Consider the following 16,353-nt stretch of genomic DNA (forward strand, 5'->3'; position numbering starts at 1 on the left):
CAGACCTGCTGGAAGCTGTGTGCTATTAAGCACGAGTTCAGTTCTTCATCGTGTTTGGCCCAGAGCCCTCCCTTAGTAAGCATCGGTGCCAGGACCAGCAGGGTTGAAGTAAGCACGGGCTTGGTGAAGCTTTCTGGCAAGAGGGACAAAGGACATGGGAAAGGGCCTTATGCTGGTGGCTGCTCAGGTGTCCCTTACCGTGTGCTGCAATTAAGCTGAAGCTAATGATGCTTTAGGTGAGGAGAAACAGGTATCTGAGCAAGGACTTGGGTTAACTCAGCAAGCGTGATTGACACGGGCCTTGCTTTCAGCAAGAGACCTGCATGGAAAGCTGGCCCAACCCTGTGAGAGGGCAGCTGCCACCAAAAGGTTTAAGAAACACATCTGTGCGGGTTGGCACAGCCTCAGCAAAGGATCTCTGAATGCCCAGCTCTGCCTCTCCACTGCAGCACTCCAGCAGGGAGCTGGAGACCAGCTGGCCCCAGGCTATGCAGGGCAGCAGGCAGCTGGAGCAGCCCGGCAGCTGTCCCATGCATTAGCCACGCACCTGGGCACTGGAGAAAGCACTGATGGCAGCAGGGCACTCCCAAACCTCATCCTTAATCTAATGTACCCTCAGGGATCTGCTTCTTCCACCACTTCAGGGACCTGTCCTGGTGAGCAAAGAAAAAAGACTTGCAGCAGCAGTTTGCCTAGGAGCTCCCGCTTCCTTCAAACTGTAGAATCAGGCTTTTGATGTGAGACAGCTTCTGATGGAGGTATTCGCAGCGATTCTTCTCCTGGTGGTAGCTAGGATAAGTCTGGAGGAGAAAAAAAATTAAAATACAGATCACCTCTGGGAGGGAACCCAGCCCCTGCCCTGCATCCAGCCTCACCTTCTTGAAGTGGCTGTGCTCATGCACAATTGTAGCTTCAAGTGCCTGAAACCCAAGAGAAGTAGGTGAGCAGAACCACCGCGTGGCTGCATTGTGCCATCCTGCCCCAGGTCTCCCGCTTGCCTTGCGTTCCTCCATTCCTTGTTTCAACATCTTCATTTTGGCTCCCAGCTGAATGAATTTCTGGCTCACGTTACCGACGCGAGCACGCAGATGGCGGTACTCCGCGTAGTCGGCGCTGAACGCTGCCTTGTAAGCACTGCGCTGCTCCACTGAGCAGACGGTACAGTATTTCCTGCCGTGACCAGGAGATACTTGTTCTCCCTGGGCCTCCAGGACCCCTGCAGCAGAACTGAGCCCCCTGCCCTGCTGCTGCCGCCACTGGAGGGGAGGCAGGTAGCTCGCCTCAGCCCGCCTGATGCTGTGGAGCTGGGCCAAATTACACTAAGCAACAGGGAGCCCCGTGGCAGCTGGTGCCAAGTGTTCTTACCATAAGTAATCCAGGATCTCTGCTAAGGTGGAGCTGCCAGCCTGGGACCTGGTGTCTGGCAAAGAGCAGAAGATGATGAGGATTAACGTGCTCTGGAGCATCTCTCCTCCACCTCGGCCAGGACCTGTCCCATGCCTGGGCTCACTGGAAGGCCCCTCTACAAAGCCAAGCTTGCAGCTGCACGGCTCTGGTGGGTGTAGAGCCCCTGGCCCACCAGGGAGATCCCAGGGGATGCAGCTGCGGCAGAGATGGCCGCAGGCTGTGAGGCTGGGCGATTCACCCAGGCTTGCACTGTCCCCATGTTTGCCTCGGCCTCCTGGCCAAAGCCTCCCTGCTTGCCAGCAGCCCTGGTTTGGGCCTCCCACCTCCCCCTAGGGCACCCGGGGGTCTGACCCAGCCTCTGCTGCATGAGCTGGTGGGGCTGTGTCCCTGGCTGCCTGCACCCCCAGGCAGCCCCTCACCTTTAGGAGCAGCGTGGTGCTGCTCCGGGCATGGGGCACCCTCTCCCCAGTCACTGCGTGCCTCCTCGTCCTGCGGCTCTCCAGCTCCCCGGCACGGCTGCTGGGGGGCAGAAGCCCACCTTGCTGCTGGCCCCACGTTCCCGGCTGCTGTGTGCCAAGTGTCTGTGGGCAGCTCCAGTGCCACTCTTGAAGGCCAGGGCTGGACACTGGGGTCCAGGGCTTCTTGTTGGCTCTCAGCTCTGAGAAATCCAGCAGTGCCAGGCGCTTCTGAAAGACAAACTTGCTCTGCCGCAGGCCTGTCCCAGGCTCCTGCCCAGGACCCGGGTCCCCTGCCAGCTTCAGCCTGTGCGGCCCAGGGCTGCTGCATCCCTCGCACTGTGGCAGCGCTCAGGCGTGCCCTGTCCTTTGGGCTATACTGGGGGGGTCACAGCTGGGGCTGTGCACTGCTGGGGCACAAGGCAGGGGCTGAGTCCCAAGCCCTGGGGTGGTTGGGCTGGGGGGCAAGGGGGCCTTTTCTGGGAAGGGGGCACAGAGAAGAATAATCCTGATGCCTTGAATGAGGCTCTCCCCACACCCCCGCACCCTGGGGGATTTCTGCTGCCAAAGCCCAAAAGCACTTACCACCCCCTGAAGGTTTTTGCTGGTGGCCTGAGGGGAGCCATGCTCTGGAGGCTGGGGCGGAGGCACCAGGAAGGATGGGGCCAAGGGACTGTGGTCCTGGCTCCTGGGGCACGAGAGACAGCAGAAACCAAAGACCAAGGCTGGGGAAAGTATCTCCAAACACCAAGTGCCTGGGCAGCAGAGGGGTGGCTCCAGCCTTGCCCAAAGAGTGCTGAGTACCTGGCAGTAGATGCATCGTGCCCATGGCCAGATGCCCGCAGCAACCGAGCCCCCCCAGACCCCACTGCTCTCATTGCTGCTTGCCCCAGGGCCCTACCTGTGCTGCTGCAGGGCATTGTGCCACCGCTCCTGGGCCGTGCTCCGTGGCCAGTCCTCCCACACCCGGCCTGGCAGGGTCCCCTCCAGGCGGCAGCAGGAGCCAGTGGCATCCAGCCCTGTGCCCTGGGGGGTGCGCGGCCGGGTGGGCATGGTGCAGCACCCCGGTACCTGCGCAGGACCGCAGCTGGCATCCTGCCCTCCTTGGGTGGCCATGGCCTGCCCGCCATCATCCCTTCCAGATGCTGCACGTGCTCCTGCTTGCAACGGGGCTGCCGGGCATGGGGCTGAGCCAGGCTTTGAAGGGACACCCTGGGGCTGGCTCTTGCAGGCCTGTGGTTCCTGCTCTTGGGGACATGGCAGGCAGAGCCCTTCCTCAGCAGGCTGGTCACGCTGGCCTTCTCGGGAGCTGTGACACCTTTGCTTGCAGACACATCGGGACAGAGTGGGGTCAGCCCCAGAGGAGAATCACACCAGGTCCTGCTTTCCTCCCCCATCAGTCCTGGCACACCGCCCCCCCCGAGCCCCCGTGCCTCCACAGCAGCCCCCCCCCCCCCCCCAGCTGAGGGACAGGGACACTGCACAGCTCTCCCAGTGCTGCTGCTGCCTCGCTGCTGCAGCCTGACACCCCCAGATGTGCAGAGCTGCCGAGAGCAGCTGCTGCTGCATCTGGGGACCAGCTGGTCCCAGAGGAGGCAGAACTGTGGTCCCAAGGGGCGAGCAGGGTCCCCCACAGCCATCAAAACCCCAGCCTGGTAGGCAGCAGAGGCTCAGCCCACACTGTCATTTGGGCCACCAGCACCCACGGCACCCCACTAACCATAGCCAAGCACAGCAGGATTGAGCTCAACAACTGCTCTGCTGCAGGGCTCCTTCGCCAGGGATGCAGGCTCCTGCAGCAGTGGGCAGCTGCTCTCCCAGGCACAGACCATGATTTTTGCCTGGATGCTGCCCAGGCCGCCCAGCCAGCCCTGACCTAGTCTGGGAGAAGACACCACCGCCTGCCAGCCAAGCCCAGCCTGCTCCGCCCAGCCCTGCGCAATGCCTGGAGATGGCCCTGCAAGGTGGGCATCCAAGGAAAGCCAGGGTGGAGGGAGCCTGTCCCCAGACTGTCTCCAAAATCCCAGTCCACACAGAGGCCATTGCCCTGACACTTGGGATGCCGCTATGGGTACCGGGAGCTCAGGATGCTGTGAGCTCGGGATGCTGTGAGCTCAGGGAGGGCGGTGGGGACTTTTAGATGCAAAAAGCACCAGGCTGCTTGGCCAGGGCCACTGGGAACCATGAGGAGAGTGGGAGCAGACCCAGCTGGTGGGAACTGGTGCTCCAGAGCAGCGCTCCTGCCTGTCTCACCAGTGGGAGCAGGGCTGGGGCTGACCCCGAGGCTGTGCCACCAGCACAGCCCTGAGCATGGACAGATGGGAGGGCTGGCAACCAGACCACCAGGGTCTGGTGGGCTTACTGGGGCATGGCCAGCCGCATGCACTCAAAGCTGGCCCCTCGTTCATTCCGGCTGCAGCAGGAGAGGGAGAAGATGAAGAGCCGTGGGGGGGGTCGCATGGCCTCCCAGTACCGTCAGGTACTGCCAGTGGGACAGGCCATCAGGGCTGGGGCTCCCTCGAGACCCCTATCCCCCGGGGCACGGCGGATCCACCCCATCACACTGGCCCCTGTGCCCACCGGTGAGACCTCGACCCACCCTGATGCCCCCCCATACCCGGCCTCCCTGGTTCCTTCACCCTTCCCTCATCCCTCCACTCCCTCATCATGACCTGCCATGCCCCAGCAGCCCTGGGCTCCCCAGTTTGCCCCCGATCCACCCAGCCCCCAGCCACCCTGGGTTCTCTGGTCCCCCCGGTCCCCTGCTGCCCCCTCACCCCCCAGCTGCCCTGGGTTCCCCGGTCCCCCCGCTCACCCCCTGGCTGCCCCGAAAGGCAATCACGGGCCCCGACGCCCCCTGCAACAACAGCAGGCACCAATGAGTCCCACCCATGCCCAGTTCCCCCCAACGCCCCCCACCCGGCCCAGTCCCACCTGCCGCCGCCCGCAGCCGTGCAGCACCCGTGCCGCCGCTGCCGAGAGCCACACATGCAGGAGGCTGAGCCAGGGGCCCGGCCCGCAGCCCCGGTACCGGAGCCGCCCACAAAGCAACGCCCGCGGCCGTGGCATAGTCCCGAGTGCGAGGCCACGGCGGGCGGGGCCGGGCGGCCGGTCCCGGGGGGGCGGCGGCGGGAGCCCCGCGGCGGGGCTCAGCCTGAGCCGGCTATTTTTGCCGGCGGCCCCGGCTAATCCGCTGAGCTGCTTCCCGGTGTTAGGTAACGGCGCGACGGGATGCGCTCGGCGGCCGCCCTGGGCAGTCGCGGTGCGGCGGGGCCGGCGGCGACGCGCCCTGTGCGGGCTGAAGGCCGTGGGCCCCCGCCGTCGAACCCCGGGGGGGCCGCACCGAGGACTCCCGGTAGCGGCGGGCCATGCCGGGATCCTCGCCCGGCGGCTCCCCGGAGAGGGAGGCGGGGACCGGACGGCGGCCGCGGGAGCCCGGCCGGGGCAGGCGGGTGCGGTTCCACCTGCCCCACGCCGCCATCGCGCTGCCGTCGGTGCACGAGGAGGAGCGGCCCTTCTACCGGCGGCTGGAGGCGCTGGCGGCCCCGGGCCCTGGCGGCTTCGGGCCGCTCTTCACGGCCGACGGTTGGAGCGATCTGACAGGTGAGCGTCCGCGGGCGGCCCCGGGGGTGCCGGGCCGGGGGTGCCGGGCCTCGGGGGGCTCCCGAGGCGGGTCTCAGGGCCGCCCTCGCCTGCAGAGGACCGGCTGCTGCGGAAGCGCGTGGTGCGAGACGGTCAGGGCGGGCCACAGCCGGGGCCGGGCCAGGAGGTGTCAGTGAAGGTGCTGGGTGCCCTGGAGGACGGCGGGCTGGTGGAGCGGGACCCGCGGCTCACCTTCGTGCCGGGCCATGGCGACGTCGTGCAGGTCAGCCCCGGCCAGGACGCGGGGCGGGCTGAACGCTGCCCGGTACCGCGCCCGGCCAGCCCCATCGTGCCCGCGTCCACAGGCCCTGGAGCTGGGCGTCCCCACCATGCAGCCCGGGGAGGTCTCCTTCTTCCTTGCCGCTTTTCCATATGGTTACGGCCGCTCGGGCAGGTAGGGCGGGCGAGCAGGGGGCCTGGGAGGCAGGGGCACCTGACGGGCAGGTACAGGGGGACCCGGGGAGGCAGGGGGCCGGGGGAGACAGGAGACTGGGGACAGGGTCACCTGACGGGCAGGTGCAGGGGGACCAGGGAGTCAGCGGATGGGGGGGCACAGGGGACCGGGGGGGCAGGCGCAGCCCGCGCTGTGCCCGCAGGGAGCCCGACGTGCCGCCCGAGGCGCCGCTGCTGTTCGAGGTGACCCTGCTGGAGGTGCGGGACGACCCCGACAAGCAGACGCTGCCGCCCGCCACCCGCCTGCGCCTGGGCTCGCAGCGGAGGGAGCGGGGCAACTTCCACTTCACACGGGGCGACTTCATGGCGGCGCTGCGCTCCTACCGCCTGGCCCTGCGCGCCCTGGACGGGCCCGTCGCTGGTGAGACGGGGCGGGGGGCGGGCCGGGGCTGCGAGGCCAGGGCGCTGAGGCTGTGCGCCCCCGCAGCTCCCCCCGGGCCGGAGGAGGAAGAGGAGCTGCGGGAGCAGCGGGTCAAGTGCTTCAACAACTGCGCGGCCGCCGAGCTGAAGCTGCAGCGGCCGGACGAAGCGCTGGCGGCCTGCGAGGCGGCTCTGAGCATCAGCCCGGACAACGGCCGGGCGCTGCTCCGGCGGGGGCAGGTGGGCTCCGCGCCGTCCCCCGCCGCCTCCCGCCCCGGCCGCCCGCTACCGCCCGCTCCTGTCCCCGCAGCTGCTGGCACAGCAGGGCCGGGATGCGGAGGCCACAGCCGTCCTGAGGAGAGCCCTGGAGCTGGACCCGGCCAACAAGGTCCGGCCGGCCGGGTTGCGGGGGCGCCGGGGGTCCCGTCGGAGCCTGGCTCGGGGCGCACCGGGACCGTCGGGGGAATCCCGCCGCAGCCCAGCACGCCGCAGCAGCCCTGCCGCCTGCAGGTGATCCACGCCGAGCTGTCGCAGCTGGTGAAGCGCCGGAGCCCCGCGGCCCTCGTCGCCCCCCAGGAACCCCACCACGACCCGATGCCGACGCCAAGCCCTGGGTGCGTATGTGCGCCGGTGGACCGAGGACTGCCTGTCGGGGCGGGTGGCCGTCCCAGGCCCGCTTGGCCTCGGCGGCCCGGGTAGCGCTACGGCGGGTACCTCCCCCTAGGACCCTGGCACCGCCCGCGGCGGAAGGAACGGGCCTGAGCGGCCCCGCGCCGCACCCGGAGCCGGCCCGGAGGAGCCGCCCCGCCGAGGATGGAGGCGGGGCTGCCGGTGGCCCGGCCCAGGGGCCGCAGCGGCTCCGGGCATCGGACTGAGGAGAGGAGAAAGCACCGACTCCGCCGTGCCGTGCCGTGCCGTGCCGTGCCGTGCCGTGCCGTGCCGTCCCTGTCCCGTCCCGTCCCGTCCCTGTCCCTGTCCCTGTCCCGTCCCTGTCCCTGTCCCGTCCCTGTCCCCGCGGCTACGCCCCCCTTTTGCGTCACGACAAGGCGTGGCCTCCTCGTGCCCCGCCCCCTGGCGCGTGGGCGCGGCTCTGGCGCCTGCGCTCCAGCTTCCGGCTTTTTCGCCCCCGCCGGCAGAATGGCAGCCGTAGCCTGCGGCCAATCAGGCGTGGCCTAGCCGGAGCGGTGTACCAATAGGAGGACGGTGGGGGCGGGCTCTGCGCGGCGATTGGCCGTGCCGCGTCCTTAAAGAGCGGAGCGGGGCGGGGCGCGGGGGGGTCAGTGCGGGACGTGGCGGCGGAGCGGAGGGCGGGAGGCAGCGGCGCCATGACCCGTGAGTGCGGGCTGCGGCCGGGCCGGGGGGAGCGGCACCGTGACCCGCCCTGCGGGCCGGGGCTGGCCTGGGGGGCGGGAGGGAGCGGCGCCGTGACCCGTGAGCGCGGGGCCGGGGCGCGGGCTGGGCCCTGGGGCTGGGCCCTGAGGCCGGGCCCTGGGCCGGGCCGTGCTGAGGCGGCCGCGCCGTCGCAGGCGGGAACCAGCGCGAACTGGCGCGGCAGAAGAACCTGAAGAAGCAAAGCGACTCGGGCAAGGGCAAGCGGCGGGACGACGGGCTCTCGGCCGCCGCCCGCAAGCAGAGGTGAGCGCCGGGCCGGCCCCGCCGACACCCCCCCTTCCTCCCCCCCTTTCCCCGCCCCGATCCCCCCGGTCCTGAAGCGGTGCCGGTGCCGCTGCCAGCCCTGCGCCGCGCTCTCCCGCAGGGACTCGGAGATCATGCAGCAGAAGCAGAAGAAGGCGGACGAGAAGAAGGAGGGCGCCAAGTAGCCCGCGGCTGGGCCGGGCCGCCATCGCCTCGGGGCCGGGCCGCCCGCCGGCAGGATGCCCAGCGCAGCCTCGGGGCCGGGCCGCCCCGCCGGGGACCCCGGCAGCACCCTGCGCCCGCCTCGGGTCCGTCTCCTATTAAAGTAGTTTGTGGAGCCGTGCAGGCCCTGTCTTCTCCCTCCGTGTGACCGGGCCGGGAGGGGCGGGGGGGCTGGGGTTGCCCGGGGAGTGGGAGGGGGCTCTGCCGTCGTGGCCCCCCCCCTCAGCTGGCAGCGAGCATCCGTGGCCGTGTTCCGTGCTGATGAAGAGGAGGGACGAATGCACCCAACACGGCTGTTGCGCTGTGGAGCAGCTGCATCTTCATGGTGAGGAACAAAGATGGGGCCTGGCCTGCCCCCGTGGGCATCACCTGGGGGGGGGTCTCTACAGCCGGTGGGACCCCAAGTGCAGGCACGTGGGTGGTGGGCTTGGTGGGGCAGGGGAGGCTTGCGGTGAATGCCCTGGGGAGGATGGGATTGCTGGAAGCCCAGAGGAATGAAGCCCAGAAGGGATTGCACCGGAGAGGGCTGGGTTGTGGGGAGGGCGGGAAGGAGGGCTCAGGGCTGGGGAGATGCTGGCCAGGCCTGCGCAAGGACCAAGGTTCTCCTGCAGCTGGTGGGACAAGCAGGCACAGCGGCTGAAGCTGGGCGAGCTGCCTGCTCCGCACCACTGCTGTGGGCACAGTCGGAGCAGAGGATTGCCTGTGGAGAGGATGTCAAGCTGGCAACTGGACCATCTCCTGTGCTAGGCCCAGCAGCAGAGCAGAGCTGCCTCCAGGGGCATGCTGATGTCCAGCCCAGTGCTGCAGCCTTTGCTGTGACCCACCATCCTCTTCACTTCCCTGCAGTGCCAGGAGCAGTGGCAGCAGCCAGTCCCACCACCCCGGCAGGACAGAGCCTGGGGACCCCAGCACATCCCAGAGCCCAGTGCTGCGGCAGGCAGGGCTCCTCGCTGGGCAAGGTGCCATCCTTGGCACTGGTCTTGCAGAACAGGGAGCTGTGGGCTGGGCAAGCAGTAGGTGTCAGTAGGGTCCCTGCTACCCTGGGGCACAAGGCACACCTCATTGATCAGCTGCTGCCTGTGGGCTGTGTGGACCCCCACTGCCTCTGGCAGACTGGGCTGCAGGTCAGTATTGATGCCCACCAGCATCAGTGGCCATAGCCTGTGGGAGGGAGGGTGGCTCAAGGCTCTGTGGGGCTGGCAGCCTGTGGCTTATCTCCTCCAGGAGCTGCAGAACTCCGCCTCGTGTACTGGCTGCATCATGCCTGGGCCGTGCCCAGGAGCGGAGTGTGGTTCCAGACCTGTCACAAACACTAAGTAAAAGGGAAAATTGGGGGGCTTCCCTCCACCTTGCTTAGTAAGCAGCCCAGCTCACTCCAACCTGGTTCCTGCTCCCCAAGGACTGTCTGGGGCTTGGTGCAGCCCAGCTCTCCCTGAGGAAGCCCATCCCCATGGAGGCTCAGTGCCTGTTGGACCCTTCCCACTACCTAGATGTCCTCAATCCACTGGCAGACGTTGAGCAAGCTGTTTGGGGAGCTGATGCTGTGGAGGAGCAGCATGCCATAGGCTTTGCAGTAGGACTGGGTGATGCTCTGGTACCTGGGGCTGGTGGTTTTACTGCTGCAGGGCTAGGCCAGGGCTGCCCTGCTGCTCCTGTGGTGACTGCCAGCCCATGGGGCTGCTGCTGGAGCAGGACAGGGCATGGCAGCAGGACCCCCAGCCCCAGTACTCTTAAGCTCTCTTGCCTGGCTATATCCCATATCTGTTATGTGGTGTGCTCCCCAGATGCTCTCTCTGGAGGTTCACCCCTGTTGGGAGGAACAGTCGGGTGCTGCCTCTGTCCCTGCTGGGGTGCTGAGGGTGCTGGTGGACACCCTGGCCATGGGTGTTGGTCTCCATCCTGCACGAGCCACTGCAACCTGTGCCCCTCAGCGTGGCTGGGCTGGGACCCCCCGATGCTCTGGCACCGGGTGCTGGCAGGTACTGGGGGCTCTGTCCTTCCCGGGGCTCCCAGAGGGAGGGGCAGAGGCTGTGGTGGCATGGGAAGGGCCGGGCATGGTGCCCGCAGGACCCCACAGCCTGGCATTGTCCCCAGTATCCTGGGGCAGGTCCTTGGCCAGGCAGCTTGGGGCAGTCCCTGCTGCCCAGGCAGATGTTTGCCTGCGGCTCCTGGCCCTGCTGCAGGCTCATGGGCACCTTCTGGGTCTGTGCACCCAGCACCGCATTGTGCTGGAGTCACCCCTGTGTCCTGGGTGGCCCTGGCTCCTCCAGGGACTCAGCTGGGAGTGTGCTGGGGGTACCAGCTACGGGCTGAATGCCCTCCTGGAGCCCCGAGCCCTAGGCCAGTGCTCCCTGCTCTGCCACCCCCCAGCTTGTCCCCCCTCTCCAGCAGAGCTGCCCCAAAGGTGCCCTTGGTCGTGGCTGCTGCGCAGACGTGGCCGATGCTGGGGCACTGCAGGCACCTCCATGCCCAGACCCACAGCTGTGGTCTGTGCGTGGGTGGATCGCACAGGCTCAGCTCAGAGTTTTATATAAAAATGTATTCAAGGAGCTATTTACAATGAGCACGTGGCCAGCGGGTGGGCTGAGCCACGGAGGTGGCTGGGGCAGACCCTCGCTCCCCCAGCGGCCCCAGGGCTGGGGTGGCTGGGCTGGGAGCTGGTGTGCAACAGCAGCTGTCCCCAACCCAGGGGGAGCCGGGGCTGAGCACCCACCACCCGGCTCGCTCCAGCTGTCCCCGGCTCAGCCAGGACCAGTGTCCCTGGGAGCACCCACCCCTCGGGTCACCCCCCAGCGCTCTCAGATGCCACTGTCTCCTGGGACAGGGTGTCAGGGGAGGCCAGCAGGGCCAGGGCGCAGGCACAGGGCACGGCAGGGATCAGCCCTGGCTGCTGCCGGCTGCGGGGCTGAGCACAGTCTGTCCTGGCAGGGACTATGTGGAGATGTTGATGCGCTGTGAAGCCCGTCGTCGTCGCAGGACACGCAGGGCTGGCCTGCCACGCTGGTGCTGGGGGGAGCTGTGGAGGCAGAGGGGGCTCAGCAGCAGCCACAGGTAGAGCAGGACACAAGCCCAGCACGAGGACACCTTCACCCAGAAGGTTGACCAGCTGCCATGCGTGAAGGTGGTCTCCAGCACGGCGTTCTCGTAGCTGGTGGGAGAGGGCAGGTGTTGGGTGCTGACACGGATCCCGGTGCCAGCTGCAGCCACCCCACAGGGTCACCTCATGGCACAGCAGCCACGTGGCTCTGGGCACGTCCCACCTGCTGTGGAGCTGCCCCAGCCCTGCAGACCCCAGCCCATCTCACTGCAGTGCACGGCTGCTCTTGGTGGAAGCAGTGCCTGTCTGTGGGCGCAGAGCCATGTGCCTCCCCAGCAGGCACTGGCTCGGTGACGCTGGCACTGCCTGGAGCACGGGGCCAGCGAGGAGTGCAGTGCTGCAGGCTGAGCCCACGCGGGGAGCGGCTTGGAGCTGGTGGGGTGACGTTGCTGACGGGGTGATGCTGCTGACGGGGCTGCAGTCCAGCCCGGGTGGTTGCACTAGCAAGAGGGAAGGGGAGCAAGAGCAAGGAGGGCTGGGCAGCAGCGCAGGGCCCTACCTGAACCAGTTGGTGAGGGTCATCATGACGTAGAGCGAGGCGAGGAAGAAGACGAAGTGGAAGGCTGAGTAGCTGTAGACCACCCGGTCCCGCTCGTCCTGGATGAGGCACTGTCCCCTGGCAGGCTCCTCTACTTGCTCACACGTCTGCTCAGCACCTGTGAGAGCACAGGGGCATGGCAGCTCCTGCACACCCTCCTCACCAGCACCCCAAGGCTTGCACACATGCACCTGAGGACAGGCTCTGCCCACCCACCAGGACCCCCACCCTGCACCCACCTCTCAGCTCTTCCTCCATCTTCTCGGGGCAGCAGAAGCAGCAGGAGGGTTCCTGCAGAGACAGCAGTCTGGTGGCAACTGCTGCCAGGGCAGGGCTGCCTGGCCCCACGGCCACTGCTGCAGGGCTGAGCCCTGCCGCAGGATCTGGCCCTGCCTGGCACTGGGGCTGCCTGGCTCCAAGGAGCCGGCGCAGGCTGGGGTGTGCCATGAGAAGCCCCCCATGCTTGGTTGGACAAACCTGCCCCAGGCCCTGCGTGGGGATGGGGGCTTGGGATGGCAGGTGTGGGGTGCCTGTGGCTGGAGGACACAGGGCACAGCTGGGCAGGGGGAACATCTGTACTCACTTTGAACTCGAAGCTGTACACTTTGACCATCCAGAGGGGACCGAAGACCTCGGCAAGGTAGGAGGCCTCATTGCTGTGCCCGAGAGAGAGGCAGAAATCATAACATGGGCATCCACCACCCTGTGCCAGGCCCCCAGCCCACCCCATGGATCCAGCATGGCTGCAGGAGACCTGCTGTGCCATGCCTGGGGTCACTGCGCTGCCCCTGCCCATCCACCGGTGCCCCACCTGCTGTGGCCCTGCCACCCCTTGGGACATCCCCGACTCTGCTGGCCGTGCCACATGCTGGGGGCACAGTCCCTGTGTGGGGCGGGCCGTGCTCAGAGGGGACGGTTCTACAGGTGCTCTGCCCCCCGCACCCCGTGCCGCAGGCACACGCACCATGCAAAGAGCACGCAGGCGTACATGATGGCAGCCCCCAGGACAGCGACGGTGGTGTCCTCCGCCTGCAGCTCGTCCTGCCGGACGCCCGGGAAGCAGACGGTGAGGTTCTGCCCCTTGTAGAGCACTGCGGGGAGGTGGAGGTGAGATGGGCGTACACCCCGGTGGGGGGGCTGCTGGCAGCAGATGGGAGCACCCACCTCTCTCCGGGGGACGGCTGGACAGCGCAGAGAAGGTGAGGTACATCACGTAGCAGCTGATGATTGAGGACTGCAGCAGCCCTGACCGCGGCTGCTCTGCAAGGGTGGGGTCAGAGGTGTCCATGGAGCCCCTAGAGCACCATGAGCGGGCAGATGGGCTCTGCGTGGGCCCCGGGAAACCCCCTCCCCTGCTCAGCACCCTGTGCCATGGTGCAGAAGGGATCAGTGGGAGCCCTGCGGAGCTGGGTCCTCCCTGGGTGCCTGAGCGCTGGCCCTGAGCTGGGAGCCCCCGGCCACCCCCCAGCCCCAGGACACAGCCAGCCCTGCGATGTGGCAGCCTGTGCCGTGCCGTACTCACTAAGCCGCACGCAGGGTGTGATGGAGATGAAGGACATGATGCCGCAGAGGCTGCCGTTGATGGTGAGCAGTGCCTTGTTGAGGTGGCAGGCGGCAGGGTGGGTGTAGTACTTGTAAAGGAAGGAGAAGGCGGCAGAGGCAAGGGTGTAGAAAGCGGCCGTGGCCAGCAGCATGGCCAGGTACCAGCACTTGTCCTGCGCAGCGCCGGTCAGCCTGCCGGGAGAGCGGGTGAGGGTCTGCAGCGGACAGGCACGCAGTCGGCGCCCCAGCATCCCGGCACTCACCAGTTCTTGTTCCAGGTGTGTGCAAAGGCAGTGATCAGCACCAGCTGGATGAGGATGAAGGCGAAGCCCCCGCAGACACCCATGTAGTGCCAGACTGGGGGGGGACAGGGCAGAGAGGGAGCTAGCACAGGGCCATGGGCAGGGGTCCAGGTGCCAGCTCAGGCAGGGTGGGGGACGTACCTCGGATGAAGGTGTCCTCAGGGATGAAGAAGCTGGCGGCACAGAGCCCCACCAGCACCAGCAGCTTCGGGAGCCAGAACCTGTGGGGCAGGGAGCATCAGGGAGACAGGACCTGGCAGCCCCCCGCAGCCCCATCCTGCACCCCGCCCCTGTACCCGTTTTGGAGCTGAGCACGGCAGTCGGCGCTGGAGCGCACGTTGAGGAGCAGGGCAGCCTGCGCCAGGTGGAAGCAGGCGGTGCCGAAGCAGACCCGGTACACGGCCGAGGAGCCCACCAGCCGCTCGCAGTCTGTGCCCACAGGCAGGTGTTCGCACAGCACCACCGAGAAGGGCACCTGCAGGCACAGCAAGTGCTGAGATGGGGCTGCTGGTGTGCCCAGCACCCTTTGGTGCCCACAGTACCCAGCACCCCTGGACTCCTGACACCCCCAGAATTCCCAATACCTTCTCCATCCCCAGCACCCAGGGTGCTGGGCAAGTCATGCATCTTCAGTACCCGTGGCACCCCTTCCCCTCTGACATGTCCAGCACCCTTGGCACTCCTAGGAGCCCTGTTATTCCCAGTAGCCGCAGTATGCCAGTACTCCAGGCTCCCGTGCCAAATCTGGCACCCCCAGTGCTCCTGGGACACCTAAGTGCCCCTGGGATGCCTGGCACCCCCCACCCCCAGTGCCTCTGAGACCCCCAGCACCCCCAGGACCCCTGGCTCCCCAGCACCCCGGGTATCCCAGCTCCCATTGTCACCTTCTCCCTAATGGCCTGGGCCACGGTGCGGGACAGCATGAGGCAGCACACAGCAGAGGCCAGGACATGCAGTAGCGTGTAGAGGATGCGGGTGCTTGTGGACACACGGAGCCCGCGGCAGGAGCTGCAGCCACAGCCGCAGGCGCAGCACAGCTGGGGGGAGCATGGTCAGCAGGGATCCCAACGGGCCAGAGCTGACACCCCAGCCTGGCCTGGCACCCCCACCCTGGTCCAGCACAGCCCCCAGCCCTGGCAGTCCCCTCAGTCTCACCTGGCAGAGTAGGGAGTGCAGGAGGCGGCCGTGTGCCCGTGTGCCCGCCATGGCCCGGCTTGGCTTTGCTTGCCCCCCCCCCACCCTGATGGGATTAGGGGGATTGTCGGCTCGGCCCGCCCCACCATCTGCTCACTGCTACCTCCTGGCAGCCACCAGCGGGGCACTCTGTGGGGAGCCTGTCCAGGGTCCACCAATGATCCCTGGCCATGGAGATGCCTGCTTGGGACCCTGGCCCCTCGTTGGGCAGGATGAGGCCACGGCAGCCAGCTGGGGCACAGGTGGCATGTGGGGAACCACGGGGTGCTGTCCCCTGTGTGGGGATGGCTGGTCTCAGAGCGGTGCCGTGGTGCAGCGTGGCTGGGGGTCATGGGGGTACCAAAGGGCTGGGATGGTGCAAAGGTACCCACGGGCACCAAGGCACCCAAGGGACACGGGCACCCCGCAGGGCAGGAGGATGGCATGAGGTGCATCCAGCTGGGAAGCAAGACCTCCCTAGAGTGGGCAGGAGCTGGGGAAAAGCCGGGGGAGGCAGGGGGCACGTTGCCACCGCAGAGGCCCTGTGCGGGGGCTTGCTGGTCTGGCGTCACCCTCCCTCAGCTCCTTGGCAGCTCGAGGTGTGGGTGTTGGGGCTGCGGCTGCACAGGGCTCACCCCCCCCGCCGGGGCTCTCCCTGTTCCTGCTCTCCCCCGCAGCCAGAAGGCAAGGGTGGGCAGGAGGTGGGAGGGCACAGAGCCAGGACAGCTGACCCTGGCGGCCAAAGGGACAGTCGGTGACACAGCGTTGTCCTTGGCGCTGAGGCTGGAGGCAGAGGAAGGGTTTTGGCTGCCAGCACGGCTGTTGCTTGGAGACTGGCTGGGCACTGGGCCGCTGGTGGGAGGCGATGAGCGCCTGCCTTCACGGCGCTGGGATTGGGTTTGGTTTTCCCCTTTCCTTCACAGGTTAATCTGTCTTTATCTCAGCTCATGACTTTTCTTTTTTTTTGCTTTTGCTCTTCCTCTTCTCTCCCCTTCACACTGCGGTGTGGGGGGAACGTGAGCACTGGTGTGGGTGCCAGGCTGCTGGCTGCGGTCAGCCCACCCCAGGATCCCACGGGACATCTCAGGTGGCCTCATCCCCATGCACATCCCCGCACGTGGAGCAGCAGCGGGAGGCCAGGAACGGGGTGGGGAAAAGGCCCCAGACACTGCCACAAAGGCAGGTGTGGTGCGTGGTACAGCAGGCACAGGAGGCGGAGGAGCTGGCACAGCACTGGCAGACACAGGCAGCATCCAGGTGGCAGCGGAGCTGGCCGGCTGCCGAGGTGGCCCTGGCAGCTGTGCGGCCGGGCAGGGGGGCATGGTCCTGGCACCCACAGCCCTGCGTGCCCACAGACGGCCCCCGGGATGCAGCCACTGCCACACAGCCACCTCCGGCAGGGACACATCCTGCTGCCAAGGTTTCTGGTGGCAGCGCTTCGGCTCCTGCCCCAGCAGCTAGGCAGCTGCACCGGGCACTGCGGGGCCCTCGGCACCCTGAGCCACCCGGTGCCCACACAGTGCGGGG

General features: G+C 67.4%; 4 protein-coding genes across 5 annotated transcripts; 2 read left to right on the top strand and 2 right to left on the bottom strand.

Moving 5' to 3' along the window:
- Window positions 1-622: 622 nt before the first annotated feature.
- ELL3 (elongation factor for RNA polymerase II 3) lies at window positions 623-4,897 on the bottom strand. Of its 2 annotated transcripts, XM_037395370.1 has the most exons (5): window positions 4,797-4,897; window positions 2,448-2,550; window positions 1,827-2,093; window positions 876-920; window positions 623-800 (listed from the first exon to the last, which is right to left on the bottom strand). In XM_037395370.1, the coding sequence occupies exons 1-5, from the start codon at window positions 4,850-4,852 to the stop codon at window positions 693-695; spliced, it is 579 nt and encodes a 192-aa protein (XP_037251267.1). In that variant the 5' UTR covers window positions 4,853-4,897; the 3' UTR covers window positions 623-692. The 2 variants fall into 2 exon arrangements, with proteins under 2 accessions (XP_037251267.1, XP_037251268.1); XM_037395371.1 differs by lacking the exons at window positions 623-800; window positions 876-920 and adding an exon at window positions 1,451-1,602.
- A 220-nt stretch (window positions 4,898-5,117) lies between these two features.
- Window positions 5,118-7,440, top strand: LOC119151812 (peptidyl-prolyl cis-trans isomerase FKBP8-like). Its single transcript, XM_037396140.1, is given in 9 exon segments — window positions 5,118-5,465; window positions 5,561-5,787; window positions 5,789-5,898; window positions 6,101-6,318; window positions 6,385-6,557; window positions 6,628-6,705; window positions 6,828-6,931; window positions 7,042-7,229; window positions 7,326-7,440. Coding segments are annotated over 8 exon segments (1,296 nt in total). The 5' UTR covers window positions 5,118-5,230; the 3' UTR covers window positions 7,193-7,229; window positions 7,326-7,440.
- Window positions 7,441-7,520: 80 nt separating this feature from the next.
- Window positions 7,521-8,297, top strand: SERF2 (small EDRK-rich factor 2). Its single transcript, XM_037396142.1, has 3 exons — window positions 7,521-7,649; window positions 7,844-7,952; window positions 8,074-8,297. The coding sequence occupies exons 1-3, from the start codon at window positions 7,643-7,645 to the stop codon at window positions 8,135-8,137; spliced, it is 180 nt and encodes a 59-aa protein (XP_037252039.1). The 5' UTR covers window positions 7,521-7,642; the 3' UTR covers window positions 8,138-8,297.
- A 2,401-nt stretch (window positions 8,298-10,698) lies between these two features.
- Window positions 10,699-15,779, bottom strand: SERINC4 (serine incorporator 4). The gene is made up of 12 exons (XM_037395489.1): window positions 14,809-15,779; window positions 14,538-14,690; window positions 13,950-14,128; window positions 13,795-13,874; window positions 13,615-13,708; window positions 13,332-13,543; window positions 12,974-13,069; window positions 12,774-12,900; window positions 12,393-12,465; window positions 12,049-12,100; window positions 11,771-11,927; window positions 10,699-11,322 (listed from the first exon to the last, which is right to left on the bottom strand). The coding sequence occupies exons 1-12, from the start codon at window positions 14,857-14,859 to the stop codon at window positions 11,106-11,108; spliced, it is 1,491 nt and encodes a 496-aa protein (XP_037251386.1). The 5' UTR covers window positions 14,860-15,779; the 3' UTR covers window positions 10,699-11,105.
- Window positions 15,780-16,353: the final 574 nt, after the last annotated feature.

Source organism: Falco rusticolus, chromosome 7, assembly GCF_015220075.1.
Source record: "Falco rusticolus isolate bFalRus1 chromosome 7, bFalRus1.pri, whole genome shotgun sequence".
NCBI lineage: Eukaryota > Metazoa > Chordata > Aves > Falconiformes > Falconidae > Falco > Falco rusticolus.